Raw genomic sequence first — 25,552 nt, 5'->3', positions numbered from 1 at the left:
GTATTAGATTATTATTTTTTTTTTGAAATGATATAGGCTTTTTGCCCATAAAGTAGAGTAAGGCTTCTTGATAAAACTGCAAAACCAGGAGAGGAAACTCTGAGGAAGACTGAAGGACTTTACTCTGGAAGCCACTAGCTGAAACATCCATTACACATGGACCTTGTATTTTGGACTCAGCTTTCCTTACCTCTCCTTCCTTTTCCTTCTTTTCCAGGTTGCCTCTTGATGAGAAAAGGCAGCCGTTTAACTGCATGCATATTTGCATTATCCAAAATGATCTCACATTATGGTTAAGGTTCTTAGAAGAGGCTACCTTGCTTAGAAAGAGAAAAGTAACTTCCCAGTGGAAGGGTGCTACACATCCAAAGCAGAGAGCAGAGAAAATGGGGAGACAAAGCAAATGCATTTCACGAGCAAAGGTTGTGGCAGGAATCCAGGCACCCGCCAGGTGGAAGTCCTCGGGAGTGATGAAGAGGTTATTGACTTGGAATTCATGCATCCTCCCCTCTTCGCACTTGAAAAACCACCAAGTCCAATTCTCTGAGTACCAGCTCACCTTTTCCAATAATCTCATCCTCCTACAGGTATCCAGTAATATTGCTTAGAGTTATTTGTTGTTTTTTCAACCACAGACTAAACCAGTATTTCTGCACACTAAATTGTATTCAATGAACTCACTTCCTTGATCCTTCAACAGGGAAGGTATTTCTTTAAAATCAATGAAATTACCAAAGAGCAGAGCACTCCGGGGACTATGAGTTCTGCCCCCAACCTGCTGTGGGTACTAGGGGGTTCTTTGCCTATTGGCACTCATGTGCCCCTACCTTGTGCTCCCACCTAATTGTTCCCAGCCCCGAGTGGCCTCCCTGAGGGCCAGTGTCTAGAGAGAGGGAAGCTGCAGTGTCTAGTTCTGACTTCCCCAATCTGATCACAAGAAGTAGCTATCCAAGTCCCTGGTACAAGGGGAGTGCAGGCGCCACGGGAAATGCTGCCCTTCAGAATGCTTAAAAACATTATCCCAGGGGATTAAGGCAAGAGAGACATACAGGCTTAGAGGGTCTGGAAAGAACCCTGACCGCAACCCTTGTCCCCTAAATTAGTACTTTGAAGAGCTTCTTCTAGTCTCTTAGTCCCTTTTTAAAACCATGCCAGCTTGCCCTTCTGTCTAAACCTACCTTGATTGGGCCAGGATCTTGCCTTGGCATCATGTCTTCCCAGACTGTGGTTATGTCCCCACTGGCCCTTTTGGCCTTTAGAACACTGTTTTGCTCTTTCCTTTTCCCTGACCTTGTAAAATATTACCTGCCACCTGCACGGTCTAGATGCCTGTCCACCTTGACCTCTGGACTAGTCTGTCCCGTGACTCACCATCCATTGCTGGATGTTGGTTATATATTAGTTACTAGCACTGTTGATAGTGTGTATTGAATTAACATGTTAAAAGCTATGATTTATTAAACAGAATAAGTTAAGTCATTTGCCTTCATGAAGTATTGGCAAATGAGGGAAGTTATATGAGGAAAAAGATTTTATTACACAGAATACATAGGCACGCATTGGTATTCTTCTTTTGACTTATTTTATTAGCAGTTATTATTATTATTTTAATGTTTGTTTAAAGTTACCACATCTGAATTATTTGTAACATTCATCATATCCAACAGTAGTTATTTGATTAGATATTTGTCTCCTTTACAATTTTGTGCAATTGCGTTCTTCAAGAAGAGGGACTGTATCTTATTAGTCTTTGCTTAATAAATAATGGTTGAACTTAATTTCTTTCAAGAGTCAGGGGGTAGGAGAGAGAGGGAGAGAGACAGACAGACAGAACCCAGGAAAGTCACTGGTCTCTTCTGGTTTGTATAAACCTTAATTCTCAGCATATAATCAACTTGTATGATATAATCAGTTTAATAATCAGTGTCTGTGTCCTGAAGCAAGCTAATATTTGGGGGTGTGGTTCTCTTATAACCTTTCTTACTATGTTATTCACCCTGCTTACATTCTCCCCAAATAATGACAGCTAAATTAACAACAGAGCAATAATTACAGATATGTATGGCTATGATAGGTCACTGAAAGTTTTATCTTTCTTTTTTTTCCCCCAGGCATGAAACTTTATGGAGGAACACTGTTCTTTAAAAAACAAAACAGAACAAAAACCAAAAAAACAAAAAAACCTGTAATATAATTCAATGATACAAACCTTTTTTTTTTTTTTTTTTTGTAAATAACAGTTTAGCATCGGAACACACTCATTCTTTTGGTGGGTGTGGTTAGCCTTAGCCATGAAGGAGAGCCGCTGCTGCCCTGGGGAGCCGTCTGCCCAGGTGCTGTGGGACAAGCCAAGGCCTTGTCCAGGGAACCCTGGCTTCTCACAACCCTGGATCACTTCTCCTCTAGCACCTCTTCTTCGAACTGATGTAGGATGAAGTTCAGCCCTTACACTGATGGTCCAGGCATTGCCCCACACTGGCCCCCGCTCTGCTGTCTGGCCAGACTTCTGTGCCCTCCGTTCCCAAAGCATATCTGTCTTCTCTTCTCTGAACCTGTGTACTTCCTAAACACCTTTTAACGTTAGATCAAAATCCATCTGCTCTATCTTCCTGGCCTCAGCAGGGGAAGTCAGTGTTCTAGCCCTCAACTCTTCCATCTCTTGAATTTGAAATCTGGCAAATAGCATCAGGGGTAATTATTTATTATTGCCAGAGATGACTATAAATTCCTATGGGGCAGAGATGGTCACAAGTATTTTTTTTAGCTCCCTGCAGAGCCTGACCACTGTCTGGTTCTTGGTATACAGTGGATGCTTAATAAATAATTGTAACAAATAAATATTTGTTGACCAAAAAAATAAATAAATGTTTGTTGACTAATTGGTTTCATGTCCCTTAAGATGAGCTGTTCTTAATTAATTTAATAATAGGGGCCTTTTTTTTTTTCTTAATATAGCATACAAACAACAGGAAAATCTTTTTGGAATGAGGTGGGATACAAATAAACAGTAAAAAATTATTATAAGACTTCCAAAATGTTATTGCTAACCTATGATCTTTTCCTCCATTTTTTTTTCTCAAGAAGTGAGAAATTTTTTAATTAGTGCTATTTGTGTATTAGCTCTGGATCGACCTTAGAATTCTGCTAGATGGCATCGAAGCTGTAATTCATAGACTCCAGTGGTTTAATGTTCAAATATAGCACACTTCTAAGGATCATTTTAATATATTTAACTTACTTTTTTTTTTAAAGATTTTATTTATTTATTTGAGAGAGAGAATGAGGGGGAGACAGAGAGAGAGAGAGAGAGAGAGCATGAGAGGGGGAGGGTCAGAGGGAGAAGCAGACTCCCTGCCGAGCAGGAAGCCCGACGCGGGACTCGATCCCAGGACTCCAGGATCATGACCTGAGCCGAAGGCAGTCGCTTAACCAACTGAGCCACCCAGGTGCCCTGTTTAACTTACTTTTATCTGAATAATATTTATTTAGTGTTTCTTGCGACACTTATTGCAAGTGATAGTAATTTAGCTAGTTAATCTGAAATGGGTTGTTGTGCTAAAGACATATAAAAGATCCTAATTAAGAACCAAGTAAATAAGTAAGTCTTTAAAGGAGATTTAAATCTCTCCACAGACTTACCCAGGATGAGAACTTTCCCTCTGTTAATGGTGATTGGCAGGTTGTACCCGTTAGTGTGGCAGGTGCCAAGGAGTCGTTGTATGCTTTGAAGAAGATCAGACAAGAATACATATTTAATTCCACCCTAGTATACTAAAAACACCCTTCTTTTGGTGACGGTTTTATTGAAATATAATTCACATACCATACAATTTACCCACTTATAAGGTATACAGTTCAATAGATTTTAGTCTATTTATAGTTGTACAACCATCTCCACTATCAATTTTAGAACATTTTTGTCACCCCACAAAGAAACCCAATACCTTTAGCTATACAATATGCAGTCTTTTGTGACTGACTTGCTTTATGTAGCATGTTTCCATGGTTCATCCGTGCAGTGGCATGAATCAGTACTTCATCCCTTTTCTATTGCCAAATAATATTCCATTATGTGGATATACCACCTTTTATCCATTCATCACTTGATGGAATTTGGGTTGTTTCCACCTTTTTGGCTATTAATGAATAGCATGGCTAAGAATGTTTGTGTATAAGCTTTTGTGTGGACATAGTTTTTTATTTTTCTTGAGTGTGTACATAAGAGTAGATTAACTGGGTCATATGCTAAGTCTGTGTTTAATCTTTCAAGAGAACTGCCAGATTGTTTTCCAAAGTGACTATATCATTTTACATTACTAAGCACACGTTTAATGTGAGAAAATAGGCTCATGTAATATATAAGAGGGTTTCCACATTTGTAAAATAGTGCATTAGTTCACATTTCAGAGTTTCTCCCATTGATATTATTTTTCTTAACAACTTTATTGAGGTATAATTGACATCCAGTATGATTCACCCATTTTAAATGTACAACTCAGTGATTTTAGTAGATTTGCCAAGTTGTGTGTGTATCACCATAATATGATAATTGATGCACATCACATTGTCTGGGCATTTTCATCACGGCAACAAGACCTCTCTTCCCATTCTTATTTATTTGATCTGTCGTTACTCATTTAATGTTGTGATTTGCTGGCCCGGGTGGTAGATGAGCCAAAGGGCTAAGAAAACTTCATGGCTAACAACATAAAACTGAGACTCTTCTATCAACTTAATGTTTTTTTTTTTTCAAGCCTGAGTAGGTTCACAATCTCATATTGCAATTTTGAAACCTAGAAAGTTCTGAAAATTGAGAATTTTTCATTACTCATTTGGTGGAAAAGCTTGATCTGAACTGACATGTAGATAGGTATAATAAATTTTTGTTCTATTTAATGTAAATAATCATATCTTACTATAGAAATATAAATATTTGATTATGGGGTGCTGCTCCAGCTCTCACTGAGGATTTATAATAAATATGGATAATAAGTATGCATCATTTTCTTTCAAAAATCTAAATAAACTGAACTAGCATAGCATACCTGGCCCCAACAGTTTTAGATATGGTCTCATGGATCTGCTTTTGGTTTTAGCAACCAGCACCGCAGGGCCTTTTCACTTGCTGTTCTGCTGTTCTTCTTCCTGGAAAGTTCTTCTTTCAGCTGTCCTCTAGGTTCCTGCTTGTTATTCAAGTTTCAACTTTATAGGGATTCCTTTCCTGACCACTCCAAACTTTGTACTGTTGTCTCCCCCTACTGCATTGCCTTGTTTTATAATCTTTAGGGTATTCATCCTCGCCTGATGTGATCTAACACATTTGTTCCCTTGCTTGCTACCTATGTCTCTTCCAACATAAGCCCCATGAAAGCAGGGATCCTGGCTGTTAGTTCGCTAAGATGCTGCTGACAAGGCACCCAGCAGTGCAGTGTGAGGAACACGTCTCCTGGCCTCCGCAGCCCATCCCTCCTGACACGTCTCCTGCTCCTGAACCAAGTCCATGTGGCTCACTCGTGGGGAGCGAGCTGGTTTTGACCTAACAGGGCACTGCTGAGGAGCTGTTACCTAAGGCTTCTGCCTCTCCCAGCACATCAAAAACTAAACGTTTGGTCTTCACTCTTGTGCCAAGCTCCTGTCACCAGGGAGATGGAGACAGGAAGTTCTCTGAGTGGTTTCCAGACCCAAAAGGGAGGACCACTCAGCAGTGGGAGGTAGTAGACTATCATCAGCCTTCAGATTATCTTTAGTCTTCAAAGCTAGATTTTCATCCACGTTTTTGGGTCAGGAAGAAGGTTGTGACCAAAATTAGTCTGCTCTTCTCTTGTCAGATAACTAGATGACAGACGTGCTTTCTGATAATGATGCTTAAGATAAGAGAATGTGTAATTTCCTCCGTTCTAGCTCTTTGCCCCTCTATTTATACCTGATTTTAAAGGAAAATGCTCATGAAAGTCAAGGACATCCTGGCCTCAGTTTATTTGGTTGTTAGCTGTAAGTGTCCTAACTGAAAGACCAGTTGAGACAGCTGTTCCTGGCCATGGTTCCAAGGGCCTTTGGAGGTCACTCCAGAGGGCATCCATGTTGGCATCAGTGGTTTGAGTCTCCATAAAGTTCAACCAAGTGAGAGTGTTGTGAGTTCCACTCCTAACCTTATACCTCACCTGCTGGGTCACTATGGGGTGGTCTCTTCATGCCTCTGAGACTGTTTCCAATTGGTGCAATGGGGAGGTGATAGTCCCTGCCCTCTGAGTGCTTATGGTAAAGCTTAAATGGACAAACATTTGTAAAGTTTGGCACAGAGGAGGGCCTTGATCCTGCCTATTCCCTTTAGCATCTCCCTAGGATTACTTGATTTGCTTGAAATCATTTCACCCCTTTAGAATATTAATGGGAAATTAAAAACCAGTGAAGCTTAAATATATTTTATGAATTTGCTTCAACTTTCTAGGATGGCTGACACCCAACTCCTTTTGATTCACAAAGTGGAAATTTGGTAGGGTTGAACTTACTCCTCTATTTCACAGTAAAAGAAGGGGAGTTGGCAGCAGAAAGGTGAAAATGGAGGGTGGGTGTGTTCAGTGCATTGTGCTGTATCTAAGACTCCATTCTGTTTGGTCCTGTGAGAGCATTGGAAAGTTATAAGAGTCTGAACTGCAGGGCATGTGGGGCTGGAGGAGGAGTGTGTGAGCAAAGCATGATGAATGTCAAGAGCAAGCTTGGTTTACAAATGAGGCATTGCATAAACAATAAACATCGAGGGAATTTAAGGTTTTAGTCCTAGTCTACTTTTATGTAAAATGGACTTAGTCCTTCAGGGGCTCTGTCTTTTCTTCATTAAAAAAAAAAATCCTCAAATCTTGTATCACTACCATGTGTTTCTGTATCTGCTTATTTCTTTGCCATTTTGAAATAAAGTTATAATTAAGGGTTGACAGAGCAGAGAGTTGAAACTGAGAGGGAATAAATTATAAGAATAACTTCCCATAAAAATTCAAACTTTATATGTAATTTCAGTTCATTACCTGGGCTTTAAAAAGGGGAGAGCCAGCTTATCTCTTAAGCTAGCATCTCATCCTTAGAAATTTAAAAAATGTGAAGTTTGGTTCTGGAGGGTGAAAATGTCATTTCTTGAACACAAACGAACATTAGGAGACCTAGAAGGGGAAAATAACAGAAAATGAGCTTAATGTACACACACTTTGTTCTGAACCCAGCCCCTTGGTTTGTTCAGTTCCCCACAGACTCAAATGCTCACGCACAGAGTATCATGCCATAGGGCGGGTTCCCCGCCACCCCACATTTTGAGTTGGAGCTGTCATCTTCTTGAAAGTCTTGGGCAAAATTCAGACTATTGGCATCAGGATTTTATTTCTGCATTGCGGGAGGAGGGCCTTTCCTGAGGACATTGACGGAGGGCAGGGGGCTTGCGTAAAATATTTGGGGACTAGGATCATGGGATTAGACTTATTTTTCATTATTCATTCTTGATTTCATTTGGAATAAGCTTTACACATAAGTACATGTGGTTTACTTTAGACTAGAGGAGGAAAAGCCAGCTTGGCCCTATTTCCCAAAGTCCTTCAAAAGTCAAGGATGACCCAGGCCATTTGGATTCTTTTTCCCCCAAGGCACCCAGTATGTTAGGAAGTGAAGAAATGACAAAGCGTAGTTCAAATTGTGATATATTTTAAATATTTACATTGCACAAATTACGGCTTTTTAACAAAGGGGACCTGTATAATATAGTTGAGCCTCTTCCCAAGAAAATAAAAGATACAGTAAAAAGAAGTTGTAATGTCCCCCTAGGCTACGTGGTCCAGGAGGGGGATGGCACAGAAACAGCCTTGCCCTCCAGGGCAGTGGTTTTTCTGTGACTGCACCTGTAATCTCCTTAGGAGATAAAGTGGAAAGTCTGAGTTTAAGGATCTTTGACTTGGGGGCCTGGCCCCAATGGCTGGTCCCTGGAAAGGATCCTAGAGCTACCCTGAGCTGGGTCTTCAGGGAGCTTCCCAGGACAGTTCTTATTACTTTTTGTTGCAATAAGCATGTTTTTGTCCTAAAGCCTTCCTTCACCCTGCAGTCCCTTCCTGCTATGGCCCAAATCTCTCCTCCCTCCCTCTTTCTTTCTTTTCTGCCCTCCCCTCCCTTCCCTTTCCTTCCTTCCTTCCTTCCTTCCTTCCTTCCTTCCTTCCTTCCTTCCTTCCTTCCTTCCTTCCTTCCTTCCTTCCTTCCTAGTATTTTGATAGTATTTTGACAAGGAGTCTGGATATATTCTCCCAAACTCCTGTCCCTCCCACTTTTCTGCTCTTGCACGTTGGCCCCTGCCCCTATCTCCACTCTGAAATGATTCTTACACAGTCATCCTCTAGTTCACTCATTCAGGTTTGGTCAGAAAAGTCAAAAAACTTTTAGGTATTCAAGTAGGCAATGATTAATATAGGAAATTTAAAGCTCACCTGATAGTTGGAAGAACCAGGGGCGTGAAGTTCAGGGAAACTGCTGTCCAAGTGCTTAGATTCAGGAAGTGCCATGGTCACAGGGAGCCACCACCCCCGGCTTTAGCCTCTGTAGACTCAGTGGGTAGTTCTCAGGGGGGCATCTGGATGACACCAGCCAAAGATAAGTGTCATGTGCCAATGCCCACACACTTGGCCATAGCTTCAGTTGGAGAATATTGGCATCTCCTGTCTTTGCCTTGCTGGTCTATCCGGGATCTAATCCAAAGACCTGCTGGTAAAGGATTCTTGAACATGTAGTTTTCAGGCTTCTGGCCCCTGCCATGGAAGGGGTAGCTTAGGTGATGCTGAGTGTCAACAGGTGCCGTCCAACGCATATCCTTAATCAGCAGATTTTCCATCATTACATTCCTTGGTATTACTGTGAACCTTTGCAGCCCCTGCCACCATCCTTTCCTCAAATGTTCCTCCTGAGCTCCAACTCCCTCTCTGATCATTCCTTGGTATCCTGGTGGTACTAGATAGTGGTTAATAGCACCAAGCTAGTTACCAGGACTCTGTCCATCTCTTCATTCTCTCTGTCCTGTTGGCCTCCAAGTCTTGCAGATTTGCTTTCTTAAATAGCTTTAACATGCCTTTTCTACAGTCTTTCTCTGTATTGCCTTGGATCACCCTCTGAGAAAATTTTTTAAATCTAGATAACTTCAATAATATTAAAACTCTCCAGCTTCCTTTTGTGCTACCTCCCTCTATGCAGTCCCACCTCTGGGTGCCCCCATATACTGAATTCCTTGTGGTTGTCTGAATGTGTCATGTTCTCTTTTGCCTTAGGGTCTTTGTACATGCAATGTCCTCATCCTGGAAGGACCTTCCTGTCATCTGGGCTAGCTCCTACCCTTTAGGTCTCAACATATATGAGAAGCCTCCTTGTACCCCTTTAAACCCAGTCCAGTTGATCCCGCAGTGGGCTTCTTCCTCTTGGAGCCTTTATCACATCGAACGTGGTTGCCTATTTCTCTGTCTCCTTCCCTAGACTGTAATGTCCTCAAAGGAAGGAGATGCATCTTATAAATTTTATATTCCCAGCCAAACACAGTGGCTGGCACATAGTAGGGTGAATAATAGATCGTCTTTAATTTGTGCAACGGCTCTATTTTGAGCACTGGCCATGTGCTCAGTGTTGTTTTAATAACAAAGCATGTCACCATTCTGTGGGAGGTGGGTGGTGATGGTAACTCTGAGGAGGGGTCATTGGACCTGCAGCATGAATGACAAGGAATAGGGGGCAAACATCCGAGGATCTGGGAGAACATCCCTGGCTAAGAGTACAGGAAAGGTACAGACAGAGACGAGTCTGTGATGGTTTGGGGCCAGAAGGATGGCTGGAAGTCTGGGGCCAGGGCAGGAGGGGGCCTCTGAGGATGCAAGGCCAAATCATGAAGAGCCTGGGAGTCATGGTCATGAGTGATGGGAATTTATCAGAGGGTTTCAACAGAGGAGGGATGCCATCAGAATTATTCTTAAAAGGTCCTTCTGGCAGCCATGTAGAGAGTAGAGCTTGAAGCAGAAGCTGGGGTCCTGTAAGGAGGCTGGGCTGTATAGGGACAGATGGTTGTGGTTTTGACTAAGTTCTATGGGAAGATGATGACAGTGATGGTAAACATGAGGCATGCCTTGGAGGGAACTGGGCTCGCTGATGGGTTGAGATATTTGTGCGGTCAGTTCGCATTAAATTGAGCAGTTTCCCTGTGTCAATCTTTCCTTATTTCGGGTTTATCCCCTTCTAATTTATTTCAACACTGCTCCCAGATTAGTATAAAGATGACTTAACATGCAGAAGTGATCATGTTGCTCTTCTGCCCAGTCGGACCTCTTTAGTGCCCCACCCCTGTGGTGCAAGGGACACAGGATTCCTTTGCTTAGCTCATTGCCCATGCTCACCTGAACCCTACCTGCCTGACTTTTGGCACCCTCCTCCCCTTTATCTGCCCCATTCCAGGCCACCTGCTGCTCTGACAGACACGCAGGGCTCCTACCTTGGAGCCTTTGCTGCTCCCTCCCCGTCATTTCTCTTGGCCATGTGGCTGACTCACCTCACCCTTTAACCCAAGCTCATGGTCACATCATTTATGACACCTTCCCCATGGTTTCCCACACCCTGGTAGGGTTATCTGCTCCCTGCTTTGAGTTTTCATTACACTTGACACTCTCTGCCCTTTGTTTTCCCCGTGTGTAGAGTTGGGATACTATCTATGCTTTCTTTTATGGGGTAGTTGTAAGGAATAACTGGATTAATTGACTTGAACACTTAGAGTAGCTCCACACATGGGAACAGGGGGTGTGGAACCCGACAGCTGTTTGCTGTTGTCACCTGTGTGGTCCTCCTATTATAGCCCACACCACACTGTCTGATGACTTGCTTCTCCTCCCAACTGGATGACAAATATGCCAGTTGTCTTCATGGCCCAAGCCCAGGCATAATTCTCTGATATGCTTCATCATCATCATCATTATTGCCCTTGGCATCATCATCGGCAATGATAAGAGCTAACACGAATGGACATTTACTGTGTGCCAGGACTTTTGCCCAGAGTGCTCTCATGAAGTTGCTGGAGCCAGGATTCAAAGTCAGACGTCTGACTTCAGATCCTGCTCTCTGGACCAAAATATGTTGCCTCCTGACCCCCAGCTGAAGTTGCCTGGTAAACACTTGGATGGATGGAGAGAAGGAAAGAATAAAAAGAGAATTAAAATAGCGTTTTCGTGCATCAAATGTATGTAAAAATCCATCTTGAGTAGTAAAGTCTGAATGGACTTGGAAATTGTTCTGTGTTTTTTCACTTTGAAGGAGAAAGAGAATTTTCCTCCTCTGGCCGTGGTTGGGGTCCAGGGGCTGGGAGCTGCCTGCCACACTGGCTGGCCTAGTCCATGTCTCAGGTGCCATCTGTCAAAAGAGGTTGCTTTGGCAAACAGCTTAATTTCTGTGTTTGTGCCATTCTGAGGACATCAGTCAAACCTTTCAATAAAGGCCCTGGCTTCATTCCATTTTCAGCCTCACTGATCACGGATTTTGCTGTTGAAGCTGGAAAAGACTGGTGGATTCTGAAAACCACTCCTTAAGGAGCAGGTGCACAGCCTTGTGTTTGTGAACACGAGGTTTGGAGTCCTTTCCTTGGCAGTAGAATTAACGTTCACATAACCTCCATGTAACTGTGAACTTGAGGAGTTGTTCCAAGTTCCCCCACGTGAGCTCCAACCGTGGGAGGCATAGACTCTGTGAGCTGTCCCTGTTAAAATCAAGCCATGTTATGCCTGAACATCTTGTCTCTTCCCCTGCCCCGTCATAATAATTTCTTGCACTTGTGCAGAATCCTTTAGGAAATGTTTTGTGTCTACATTCTCATCAAATTCACACCCTGAAGTAGAGAGCAAAGATGGTATTATTTTGGTGCCTTAGATAAGAAAACTGAGGCTCAGAGAAGTTAAGATTTTCTCAGATCAAGTAACCAGTGAGTAGGATGATCTGGATTCAAACCCTTGTCCTTGGGCTCTGAGACCTGTTCTCATTCTACTGGACCAAAATCTTCCTGCAGGTCAGGACTAAGTCATTTATTGCTTAGTGTCCGACTCAGTTCTTGGTGCCATTCTGATTACTTAATGGGTTATTATCAAATACTTACTAAACTAAGTTGAACAGAAGTGAACTACAACTCGGAATAGAAACTCTGTAGGACAGATTTTCTTACTGGCCCCAACACCTTATTAACTTGGCTGCACCTTATCTTATGGTAGATGTTCCCGTCTTCCTTAGCTAGCTTGATGGTACCTTCAATGCTCTACCATTGTGGGTTCCAGTCCACACCTCTCAGTAAGTCCTGGAAAAGATGTAATTAAGGGCTGGAACAGAATTTTATTCACCACTGTCAGAGCCTTCAGTGATAGGTGATTTCCTTACTTAGTGGAAAACAAATGTCTATCCTCAAACCGACATAGTCCCATTCATCCCGGACTGTCCCCACAGGAAGTTAATGACAGTTCCAGTTCCATTGCCCACAAAGGAAATAGCCCAGTTACCCCCCAACTGAAGAGTCCTGAGGGGACTTTTCAAGGTTTATGGTTAAGTACACTTGATTTTGGTAATCAAGGAAGCCATTCCCAAAAAGGCAACATAAGTGGTAGTCCATGCCACAAACTGCTCGATCATTTGGAAAAATTACTCCTCTTCTCTTCCTAACTCCTCCCAGCTACTGTGGCCCTTGGGCAGCCCCTGGAGCAAAGTTTGGCTGTTTCTATCTGCAGTAGCTTGGCACACGTTGCACTTGGGCAAATGCAGCTTTAGCTGTAGAATGACGTGGCTTTGGTTTGGAAATTGGCCATTCATGTTGATAACAGGCATTGATTTAATCAGCCTCAAACTGATAACAGATATCTCTTGTGGAAACAAAGATAGTTTGTTATTGATTGTGATCCTGTCTTCTGATGTAAGCTCTAGGCTTATTTTGTCTTGTAAAAGTCTGGTGTGGGCTTATGTAATCTGAAGGAGCAGGGAAGTGGGGGAGCTGAGGAAGGGAAGAGAGCCCCAGGTACATGTTGAATGTGTTTGCTCTTTTGTTCCGTTACCTGCTTTCTCTGGAAACTTTATAGATTAGCTTTTATAATCCACTTTGAAATGTTTGCCCGTTTTGAAAGCAGAGCAATCTTTGCAGCTTTCAGGCAGAAGGTCATTTTATACAGAATGTTCATTCGTGTGCAACAAAGCTTATTTCTTCTACAGGAACAAAGAAATAATGAAGGCTCCTTAAAAGCTGTTTTTCTCTAAAATGATCATCTTGATAGTTGGTGATTTATTTATATGTGTCATTTCTATTGGAATTGAAAAGTGAAAACATTACATCAATAAGGATTACTGAATATTAGGAAGCTCTTAGATATGACTCTGTGGATTTCAGCATTCCATGGTGGGACGGAAAAGAGTTCTTGTTTAATTGTGTCCATCTTTCCAGGTTATTGGCTTTTGCGCTGGCTTATTGCCGCTGGTCTTTGGTTGATGTGGCCTTCTGTGTAGGTCTCTGAGATCTAGTTGTTTCTAGAACATTTTCTTGCCTCCAGAAGTTCCTTTGCTCCTGTGGGCTGGAACACTGCTCAGCACCTTTCCTTGTTCTGGAAGAGCCTCCTGTTCTCCTTTAGAGCACAACTGTGATGTCACTTCCTTCTGGGAAGCTTCCTCGCCTACTGGCAGCGTTCTTTGTCACTTGCCCCTTTATGATGAAATCACTGTTTTCCTTGTGTGTGGCCCTCACCCTTCTGTAAAGCACCTCCTGTTGGTTCAGGGCTCCCTTTTTGGTACAAGCCCCACACTTTGGGAAATAGTGATCAGACTATTCCAGCTACAAAAGCAGCAAAAATGAATCTACACTGTTACAGGGTAGTAAAAACTCCATCTTGAGAACAGAAGGGAAGGGATTTCCATGCAGAAGGAATGAAAATGTAAATTTGAACATCCTCCTCTTCTCCCCCTCCCCCAACTTAATGGTTCTTAAACTGTTGGTTTCTGACCCTTTATACAAGAAAGCAGTGTTTGAAATTAGCCCTGGGAACAAATCAATCTCATTTTATCGAGATTCCCAGAGACATCTTTTCATGCGCTGACAGCAGTTTGAATGAGGATAGAGATTTTTCATTTTATTTCTAGGATCAATTGAGTTTGAAATCTGTGATGTGAAGAGGATCAGGGTCTCCTCTGTCTTCAGTGCTGTAGACGGTCAACATGTTGGGTTCAAGCCCTGCCACATAATATGGTGCTAGGGTAGCATTAACCCCAGGCAGACACTGATGGGCAGAAGGTGTAACTCTTCCTCCATCGAACTGTAGCCCTTAAAGCAAAAGCTGCTCAATCTAGTGTAAGGAAAAGTGAACCATGCCACACTAGGTATGGTTGTAACTGCAATTATCATTCTTGATCGACCTATTTGGTTGTTCTTCTACACTGAGTTTAGTGCTTGTTGGATTTGAAGGAAGACTCACATGATCTCTAACTCTGATATTCTTGACAATTCAATCATTAGCTCCAAGTGAACCATTGGTGCAGCCCAAAGCCATTTTAATGGTTATAGATTTTCCTTAGAATCGCCTCAGTTGAGCTTAAGCCCCCCTTTTTTTTTTTTAAAGATTTTTTATTTATTTGAGAGAGAGACTGAGAGAGAGCATGAGAGGAGAGAGGGTCAGAGGGAGAAGCAGACTCCCTGCTGAGCAGGGAGCCTGATGTGGGACTCGATCTTGGGACTCTGGGATCATGACCTGAGCTGAAGGCAGTTGCTTAACCAACTGAGCCACCCAGGCGCCCTGAGCTTAACCCTTTTTTTGAGAAAGAATTATGTATTCATTCCAGAAAAAAAAAATGGCAGTAAAAATGCTGGTCTGATTATTAAATGTGTTGTTGCAAAACGTTAAATGAAAACCACGAAATGTATTAAGTGCTTTGAAATCTTTGTTAAATTCCAATATCCCATTATAACAGCATTTACAAGCCAAAGCTTTTTAGTTTTAACATGAGAAATAAAAATAACGTTTTTCTTTGCTACTCCATATGGTTTTTATATTTCTGTTTTGCTTTAAGGATTTTCTTCTGTAATTGCTCCCAGCCCCGCCTTTCTCCTTTCTTATTAAAAAAAACTTTTTTCATTTGTACATAATTTGTTCATTCTGATAGAATCAGTAGGAGTCTAGTAGTAGGTTACTTTGTTGTATATCATATTTTCTGTTACCCTTCCCCTCCCCCCCATTCTTTCTTTCTTTTCTCCCGTTAAGCCAAGATAATCAGGAATAGAAAAGATAATAATAATAAAATCAAATACAAGTAGAACAAACAAAATCGTTTTCTTTTTCTGATCCAATTTATATTGTGACTTGGTGTCCTGTTTTCCCTCCTCCTGAACCGTGATGGAAAGCTTGACCTCTAGGATGTCTTTAGCTATAGTCTTGATTTAAGTGTTTTGGGGGAGGAGACAGGAGACGGCATCCTGTAGCATCGTACTGATTATACGTGGGGTCACTGTAACAAGAAATAAGATGCGATTTTAAACGAAATGCTTTAATCTCCCACTATCCCCCTTGGCAGGTTTGCCATCACCGTGGCTATAAATAGTGTCCATGGTCCATGGCTTCTAGCATTTCTTATTTATAAAGATAGCTTTTGTTTGTATTTATTTCACTAAAAGGGAAGAGTTATTTAGAAATATAAAAAGTCGCTGAAACATACATCAACTCATGAATTGCCACTTTCCGGCTCGTAGATGCTTTGTTCCAAGGCCAGGATGTATATTCCAGTACACTGTTATCATTTTTGTTGAGTGACGGATTGCTTTGGCATCAGAGTGGGGAGGATCCATGGACGGCACTGCCGTTTCCTTGCCTCAGAGCTCAGTTTTGAATGCTAGTCTTCAAAGCCATTTTTATTTCCAGTGTTCAGTTTTAATTAAAAACCACATTCACAATTCTATAATCCCATCTGCAGATCCAAAAGGGGAATTCATACGAGAGAAAATTAACTTATTATTATGAAAACCACACTGCTTTTCCAATAGGTATAATAGAGTAACAGTTTCCCTCAGGCTCAGTGGTTCCTTATATAATAACTAAAATATTAGCAAATTTTAATTGATTTTCCTTACCTGCAAGTGGTACTCAAACTTATTTTTAAAACATACTTAATTTGATTTAGATGATAAGGGTATTTGCTCAGGAAAGAGACATGAGAGGCTGCTCTTTTCTACTGGCAAGTGTCAGAGATGGAAGTTGAGTGGTCTTGACTTTTAAATGGTGATTCAATTTATTTTTGTTTTATTAACAGTAGGAACTTCTGTCTTCAGGACTCCATTTTAGGTAAATTTATGGCACACGATATCCTTCTTAAGTAACATTTCTTTTAACTCATGTATCTTTATAAGAGTATTTCAGAAGAAAGATCAACTATCCTTTGTTCTTTACAAAAGGTGCACAGTTCTTGTGATGTTTGTCATTACCATTGTGCACAAGAGATGTGCTTATTCTCAGGGATTTCCCCCTGAATTTTCCCATAAGATGTAGGCCTATCTTCCAGTAGCATCAGAGGGCAGATTGGGATAGCCCCGAGGTCCACTGCATCAAGTGTGAATCCTTTCAAAGAGCCCTGTTCCAAAGTACTCACTTGCTTTACATGAGATAACTATTATGTGTCACGGCCAGTGGACCATATTTTTTTGAATCTTATTCTTAAGGCTTTGTAGTGAGCTTGATGGAAAAATATCTTCATGGAAACAAGAAATATATGAATTAAATTAAGTTAAAAAAAGCATGTGGCAAATTTAACTTGAGAATGAACATAAAAGCTGGCTAGCTGGCTAGCAGGGTACTCACTGCTCCACACAGAGAACAGGGCTCTGGCTGATCTTAGTAGTTAGTACAAAGGTATTGAATTGTTTCCAATATATTACCTTCTTGTGCCCCATTGTTACAGGATTTGTGTCCCATTGGTGCCCGGGTTCTTGGTCACACTGCTTTGAAGAATGAAGAGGTAGACCAGACGAAGAGTGGTGGGCAGCAAAGCAAAGTTTATTGAGCAAGAGTACAAAGCTCCTAGAGAGGGAGGGGGACCTGAGTGGTTTGCCCTCAGCGTTTCTAAGTTTAGGGGTTTTTATGAACTCTTTTGCGGAACTTTCCTAAGCAATCAGGGTGTGCTGAGTTCAGTCAATCAGGGCTTTGGTCACATATCTGTCTACCTATTAGGTTAAAGTCCACGTGCTGATGGTCTTTTTTTGCTGACATCTGGGGGCTTAGGTCTCAACTGCGTCTTGCCCGTGATATTGACAAATGCTATTGTAGTTAATTTCTTATTGTAGGTGGTTTTGCAGAAGTCATTTCTGCAAAAGCTGCAAAGCAGAATGTCTGTGCAGTCCTGTCTAAGCTGCAAAACAAGATGTCAGTGCTGTTTTATTTTAGCTGTCCTGACTCCATCATATTTTCTTGTTTGGGAACCTGGCCCTGACTACCTCACTGTCCAACTAACTCCTAACACCATGACATGTATTACAGTGGTTGAAATACATTTCATGTTATGTTATATATGAATGTCATATGGTATGTATGATATGCATATACAAATATACACACAAAGGCAAATGAAATGTATTTTTCTAGATACATGAAATACATTTCGTGCTGTGTTATTTTGTGATAATTTCAACTACCTATTATTTCCATCTTGTTCTCTTATTTGTTGGTGTTATACTGCTTTATTGTTTTCCTCATTTCCAGTTGTTCACTTCTTTTAATATTATTTTTGTCATCATGAAGTTTTATTTTGTTCTTATCTTTTGATCATTTGTACATGTCATCCACATTTCTTCTCTGGGTTCTCAGAGTACTTAGACACCATGAAACAACAACTTCTGTGTGTTTAGGTAAATACATAATCAAAATGCATGACTTTTTTTTGACAATGTAAGTGTCCAGACATGTATAATATTTATAACCAATTTATAAATCTCAGTATGTAACTGATTTCATGATACATAACATAAAAATTCTAAATCTGTTATGAAGATTAAGAGAATAAGCTCTGACAAATACATAGATTCCTTGTATCACTGTCTGTCACTCATCTGTCAAAGTCCACCTGGATGCATTTGCTGATTGGGTCATGTGATCCTGGGAGGCTGACAGACTTCATTGTTTAGGATGATTCTAGGAAGACTGTGACCCAATGAAAGCTTGGGGCCAATGGATCCAATCTACATAGAGTGTCTCTCCTTGTTTTTCTTTTTCTCTGTTTCTCATTCTCTCCATTTTATGCTTCTAGAAAGCATTTAATGTCTTATAATGAAAATACTTATGTACACAGATTTAAAAAGACAAATGAAAGTTGGAAAGACCTTGGAGGGCTGGTGGATATCATTAATCAAGGCAGCAGGGATGAGTTCAGCTCTAGGATGAGTGCTGTTTTTTTGCCACTGGTTCTCAAATTTAGCGGCTTCCGAATTCCCTGGAGGGCTTGTTAAAGCAGATTGCTGGGCCCACCCCCAGGGCTTCTGATTCTGTAAGATGGGATGGGGCATGAGAACATGCATTTTTAACATGTTCACAGGTGAAACTGATGCTGCTGGAGGGGGACATCCCTTGAAGAAGCACTACTCTAGGGTCACTGTTTCAGGGTTTTCAGATGAAGAAACTGAGGCCCGAGAGGGGCAGAGGCTTGCCTGAGATGTAGTGGGTTGCATCTAGGCTAGAATTAGAACTGGGTCTTCTGGCTCTGACCCTATAATGTTCTCCTGGGGTCTGTTCTTTGATTGACCAGAGAAGGGGAAATCTCTTCCTGACCATCCGAAGGAAATGTGGGAAGCCAGATTTGCCACCCTCCTGGAGTCCTGTCTGCGAGTCTCTGGCTGGCCTAGCTCTTTTTTTGTATGTTCTATGGAGGGAGACGGCTTAGTGGTCTATATTGGTGCCTAATGTTACCCACATATATTCCAACCTCTTCATTTCCATATCCAATTTAATAATTATTCATGGAACATTTGTCTGTTGATTCGTAATCATTTAGAGATTAATACCCATGTCATCATGTTTCAAACGTGGCCTATTAAACTCAAGTCCGTATTATGTCAATTAAAAACAAGTTAAAGATGGCCTAGGCTACAAGAGTAACCAGGAGAAAAATAGAAATGGCTGAATTTTTACCTGGATCTGAAGGTTTCACTTTTAGTTTGATGAAATTTCAGTGAACTATTATCTCACTAAATGAGTTTTGTGCAGTGTTCTCTAGCCTATGTTTTCAACTTAATATTGGCAAATTCAAATTAATGTAAAAATGATTTCGATAGGTGACTAATTGCCTTTAAATGGAATTTTATGAAACTGCTTTCATAAGACTATGGATAGTTTGAATTTAGTTGGCTAAGAAGAGTAACAAGAGTTGCGTATTTATGGGTCCTGCTTATTGATTTAATTTCAGTGATTTTCTTATTGGGATGCAGATTGTCGAAATGGCATTGAGGTACCATAAATTCAAATAGCTGTCACCTGATAATTACATACTAGAACTGGATGCGGAAAGAATTGCTTTGAATGATTGAGGGAATTAAAATAAGTAGCATTTCTCAAACCAAAGGGGAAGAAAGTTAGCCCACTTAGTGTTGGGCTCAATTTAATAAATCTTGACCCAAGAGCCCTCTATACCTAAGGGATACACTCGTCTAGGTTGGTTTTGGCATCCACATTGGGCCTCAAGGGCCAGTGTCTTTGAATTGTTACAAATTGCTATGAAAATGGATGCAGAACTTGTGTGCATGTATACACACATAAGAGTAACTATTTGCTAGAAAAACCACGATGGAATGATGGAGGCAAAAACCAGATTTGGACACTGGTATTGCTCTCTTCAGTTTCATGGGAGCAAAGCCTCCAGGTCACAATGCACATGCCATGATGTAATCTGTCATCTTGGGGCCATGGAGAAACACCAGTCTTTTCACATTGTTGGAACGGGGTCCGGGCCAGAGTTTGGATCCTTCATGTCGCCTTCTCTCTTTTCAGCGTCTTGTGGAGGCTGCAGAAGAAGCACATCTGAAACATGAATTTGACGCAGACCTGCAGGTAACCTATTCTAGTCAGAGTTAAGTTTTTTGTGTGTTGGCTGCCAAACGAGAAGCACTAAGTGTGCCAGAGACACCTGCTTTCAGTGGATGGGAGAGAAGGGCTCTCAGGAGGATGGTACAGAGTTGGAATAAATGTGCCTATTTCTTGACGGGGCAGGATGGCGATCCCCAACCATTTTCCACCACAACAGTTATAGTGAGCGACGACACACACTCATGCACATGCACAGAACAGATTTTGATGAACTCCTCCCCAGTTCTGGAGGACGTTACCTCAGTCAACTAACAATAATCACCAGAACTCCTAATGGCATGTTGTGTAGATATGTGTAAGCAGATATGTGTAAATACCACTTCCCTGGCTGGATTTTAGATGACTGAAAACAAACTTGTGATGGATATAGTCTTGCATTGACTGTTAATTGTGTCTAAAAATTAAATCCCTCACTGACATGGGATTTGAACATCTGTTTAATAAACTTCTGGCAGTATATCTTATATCCAACTATGGAATACCTGTGTTTGGCCGAGAAGGATTTTGATGTTGCCATGTAGATAGAAAACATATTAAAAGGTAACAAGTGAATTGAATAATACCTGGAGATTCCTTTGGGTCCCTCTTCCTCTCAAAGGAAATTTTATCTTTATTGTCATTTGGAGCTCTGTGGTGTTTCCTCACTGCTCTGTAAACAGAAGGAGTGAATCTTAATCCTTAAGTCTGTGCTTTGCTAGAATGTATCTCTTCTATTGGCATGTGGTCACAATTAGGAAGTAGTGTTTATTTTGCTGTCTTTCATTTATTGGAAACAATAAAGGCAGACATGAATATGCAAGCACAAAAAAAGGTGGTGATATGAAAATAGGCTTTGGTGTCTTCGTTCCATGGATGAACTTCTCATCCCTCCCCATCTATATTTTTTTCCTTATGGGTAAAAGAACGCACACTCAAATGGGGTAATTGAAGAAAGTTTAATAAAAGGAGTATTTACAAAGGTATGGTTAGAGAAACCAACAAGTGATGGTGTTACCCCAGGGCAAGCCACACTTCTGGCCTGAGGAGCGAGAGGAAGGAGTGGTTTCTAGAACCCAGGCAGAGTAGCTATATGGAAAGGGTATTTGATAGAGATGTGCAGCCAATCATGGTGAGCTAGAAGGATGGAATTTAGGGGGATAATATCCTGATAACAGCGTCTAGCCTTCTGATATCTTGCTGGGATCCACCATTGGCTGAAGCCAATTACTGGTGTGGTTGATGTAGTTCAGTCTTCTGAAATTGAGCTAGGTGCAAAAGGATGAATAATGGGTCTGGAGAGGAAAGAGGAACTGTCAAACCCACCATTGGGTGGTCATTTTCAGAAATGACGCCAACATCTGAAGCAAATAGAGCCAGGACTGTAGCCAAGCACGAGAGGTTCCGGGGGCAGGGGTGGATAAGTGCCAGGGACTATTGGTAACATCAGGAGTGGAGGGTAGGCCAGCCCAGCTCTTTGAGCAAAGCTGCAAGAGAAGGAGCAGAGGAGTTACCTGAATATAGCAAGAAGCACCTTGCTTCCTCCAGCCACACCTACATGGTGGCCGTAGGAAGGTCTGGGGGCCGTTTACTGGTCACGTTTATCTTTAGTGTGCCTCCTCTTCAGAGGGTTTGGAATCCCTAGAGTGGGCCAGAGGGATTGAATGGAAGCATCAGGAAGCAACTTTGTAACTGTGAGGGTTGTAGGGACCTCTTGAATGTGTTGCCAAGAGAAACCATCTCCTTCTCCTGGGGAATATTCTGGTTGTAGATTACCAAAACTCAATTCAAATCAACTCAAATGAGATTATAATGCTGAATAAAATAAGAATCCATGGGTCCACTCGAATAAGATACAAATAAATAGACATAGATGATAGATAAATACATACATAAATAAGAAGGGAAAGCTCAGGTGGCTCAGTTGGTTAAGTGTCTGACTCTTGATCTCAGCTCAGGTCTTGATCTCAGGGTTGTGAGTTCAAGCCCTGCACTGGGCTCCAAGCTGGGCATGGAGCCTACTTAAAAAAAAAAAAATGACAAAGGAAAGGGAAAGCTCTTACAGTAGGATGCCAACTAATAAATATAGGAGAGATGGTGGATATAGAAGGTTATGGTAATAATTCAGGCAAGACTCTTAAATGGATACTAAAACTAGTAGGAAAGAGTTTGATGAAGAACAGGACATTGATTGTTTCAAAGTATCTGCCCACAAATTTCTTATTAATTACAAAGCGGAATATAGCAACTTTACCATGGAAAAACCTGGCAGATACCACCTTAAACAGGTAATCAAAGTTAGTATCACCGGTGATGAGACAAAGTGATGTCAAGTGCCTCCAGATGTGTGTTGGGCTTTAGGACAGCATCCCTATGTAGAATTCTTGCCCGGAATGTGTAACCTGAATCTAATCATAATAAAACATCAGACAAATCTGGATTGAGAAATATTCTACAAAGTAACTGGATGGATTCCTCTTCAAACCTTCCAAGGTCAAGAAAGACAAAGAAACACCGAGGACCTGCTCTAGACTAAAGGATACAAAGGACCCATGATGATGAAATGCAATGGATCCAGAACCAGAAGCAAAGATTTGAAAATGGACTCTGCATTAGATAATAATGATGTATCAATGTTGAATTTCCTGGTTTCCTTGTATTGTACTTATGGAAGAGAATGTCTTTGTTCTTGGATTTTTCTGTACCAAACATTTGCATCCACTTGTCCAACAGGAAGAAGTCAGTTTATAGGAGAGTGAAAAAGATGATTGGAAAATCTGGTGGTGGTTATAGCTTATATAGTCAATTTTATTCTGAGATCAGTTGTCTACAAAACATGAGTGGGCGAGGGAGGGAATGATTTAATGACTTGAGGGCATTATTTATCCTTCAGCAGAGGACAAATGTTCTGTGGTTTAGTCAACTAACCTAGAGCCACTTCTTTTTTGTCCCTTGGAAGCTAGTGCTACCTTCAAGAATGCTCTGATTTCCTATTATTGAAGCTTTACAGTGGAATTCTGGTGTAGCACAGCTGATTCCCTTGTCAAATGTGGTGCTGTAGACATAAATGCACCATTAGCATCTCCCTCCAAAAGAGAGAGACAGAGACAGAGACAGAGACTGAGAAAATGAGTCTTTAGATTGTTAGAGTTTTTGTTTTCTTAGGAACAAAGAAGGGGAGCCCAGTTTTTCTTCCTCCAATGATCTGTTTTATATAAATGCAAGAGAAATATCAGGGGCTGTAGTTGTGGTCTGAACCAGAGTAGAGGTTGAAATAATCTGTCAATATTACAGAGTGTCATTTATTACCTGGACCTCAGACCTTGGTGAAATCTTCTCTGGGTCAAAGTAAACCATGTGTGCTTTTGTGAGAACCTGTAAAAGAGAAGCCTTTGAGAAAATAGATGTGCATGGAAGAATGCATGTCTCCTTCGATGAAGGTTTTGAAGCTGCGAAGCTTCAATGCTATTAAGTGCAAGTCTTAACAGCTTGGATGTCAGCCCCATTGCTATCACTGGGATAGCAGGTCTGTGCATGGGCTCTGGGTTTATTGCTACAACAGTCCATTAGAGCTGATCAATTGTTAATCTGGGTTCCATTGACCTCTTGGCAACCCCTGCTGGTGGATTGTTTTTATCAAAAAAATTTCAGACTACCATCTGCTCATAGTGAAATAATGCTGAGGACATCCCCGTGCTATTAGTTCAGAGGGAGCTGGGAGTCTGTTTTCCTACAGAAAAAAACAAAACAAAAAAACAAAAAACAGTGCTTTTGTAAAATTTCTTAAACTCTGTAGCTTCGAGTCTTAGACCCTTGTCCCCAAAATAGAAAAGAAATGGTGGATCAGCCTCTTCTTTCCATTTAGTTTGGAGTTTTTGCATCAGTGCTTTGAAAATGAAGAATTTGTTTCTCATTGGTGGAATCAAGAGTTATCAGAAGAAAGCCATTCCTCCTTTTATTGTCAGGATTTTATTTCTCATTTAAATTTTGTCTTACATTCTCTTTAGAGGTTGATGTTTTTCTCATGGGCTTATGGCCTTGACGTCAGCAGTCCCCTTTGTAAGGTCCCCTAACACGGTATTAGCTTATTCTTAACAAAAACTCTGTTGGGGCAACAGGCAAAACCCAGCCTTGTGAGGGTGTGTGAACATGTGTGCTTGTGGGAACAACCCACAATGCAGCGTCTTCCATGGAAACCAGAACTGCCTGGTCATCTTTATTGGCTGGAAAACTCTATTGTTGACACAGGGATCAGCTCAGCCCTCTCTCTGGCTTGTCCCTCTCCATGGGGGGCCTGTAGGTTCTAGATGGGTCTTCTCTTGGTTTGTTCTTTACTCTCTGATATCTCTCCATTTGGTCAATTTATGGTTATAATTGATATGAACACAGGCCTTGTTAAAATGGCATCTTTGCTTTTTTATTTTGTGCTTTGAATTAATACAGGTTTTTTTATGTAAAACTCATATGAGATTGATAATTATAATGAAAACAGTTGGAAAAAAAACCCTGTGTCTTAATTATAACGTGATTATTTTAGGGTTGCACCCTCATTCAACCCAACGTGAGGTGAGGATGGAGTGGTAGGAGCAGACCCTAGCCCTGATTATCCTATTCATTGATGAATTTCCAGAAAACTAAGTCTACACATGTAGCATAACTTAGAGAGAATGCTTCCCCCACCTTGTACTTACTCTTTCTTTTTGGGTTTTTCCATTGGCAGTGAAGAAGATGAAAAAAAGTCCTTTTGACAGTTTACTAAAAACCTGCTTATCTTTGAACCGCAAACATATTTTCTTTGAAAGCTGTCTCCAATAAGTGCCAATTGCACAGAGCTGGTGCACAGCAGAAAAAAAAAAAAAGTGGTTTTGAATTGTATATCCTGCAGAAGCCTTTTCCATTGCAAAGTTTTCTATAATAATTTTTCTTTGTATTTTTTAAGTACTAGGAAAATAAAAAGCCTGGTGACACGCAGAAGGATAACAAAAGTGTGAGTGGGAAGGAACGGGGGAATGGAGTGTCTCGAACGTCCCCTCTGGGTCATCCCCAAGCCACAGACACCTCCCTTGCAAATGCAGTCGTCTCATTGCAATGTTGAGGTGAGGGGTTTGGAGTGGGAAGGATGCAGAGACTGTGATGGGAAATCTCCAAGTGGGACAGCCTGGTGATACACCATCCTCCTGCGAGCAGCTTCCCACTGCGGCCTCCTGGCCAGACCTGTTAGAGTGGGAAGGTCCTTGCTGAGGGAGACCCAGGTAAAGAGAGGGGGTGGCTCAGGAGCTGCGGGGTCCTCCACGGTGGGATGCCTATATCACCATTCATGGGGAGAAGAAAGCCTTTCCTGGGAAGGATTAGAAAGGGCAGTGGAACAGCAAGCAGCAGAGCAGGGCTGTCCTGTTCCCTGACAGTTTTTCCCTGCCGGCCAGTGAGGCTTTGCCCTCGGGAAACCCGCACGTTGT

General features: G+C 41.4%; 1 protein-coding gene across 2 annotated transcripts in view; it reads left to right on the top strand.

Annotated features, from left to right (window-relative positions):
* CACNA2D3 (calcium voltage-gated channel auxiliary subunit alpha2delta 3) overlaps positions 1 to 25,552 on the top strand; it is an 889,368-nt gene that overhangs the window by 246,311 nt on the left and 617,505 nt on the right. For both annotated transcript variants that reach the window (XM_088022023.1, XM_028124497.2), the window contains exon 4: positions 20,025 to 20,084. In XM_088022023.1, coding sequence (XP_087878149.1) covers positions 20,025 to 20,084 — 60 coding nt within the window. The remainder of the gene's footprint in view (positions 1 to 20,024; positions 20,085 to 25,552) is intronic.

This window comes from Eumetopias jubatus, unplaced genomic scaffold (genome assembly GCF_037043125.1).
Source record: "Eumetopias jubatus isolate StellerSeaLion01/CBP00866 unplaced genomic scaffold, mEumJub1_p1.0 scaffold_1, whole genome shotgun sequence".
Taxonomy (NCBI): Eukaryota; Metazoa; Chordata; class Mammalia; order Carnivora; family Otariidae; genus Eumetopias; species Eumetopias jubatus.
This window is presented reverse-complemented; position numbering and strand designations above follow the sequence as displayed.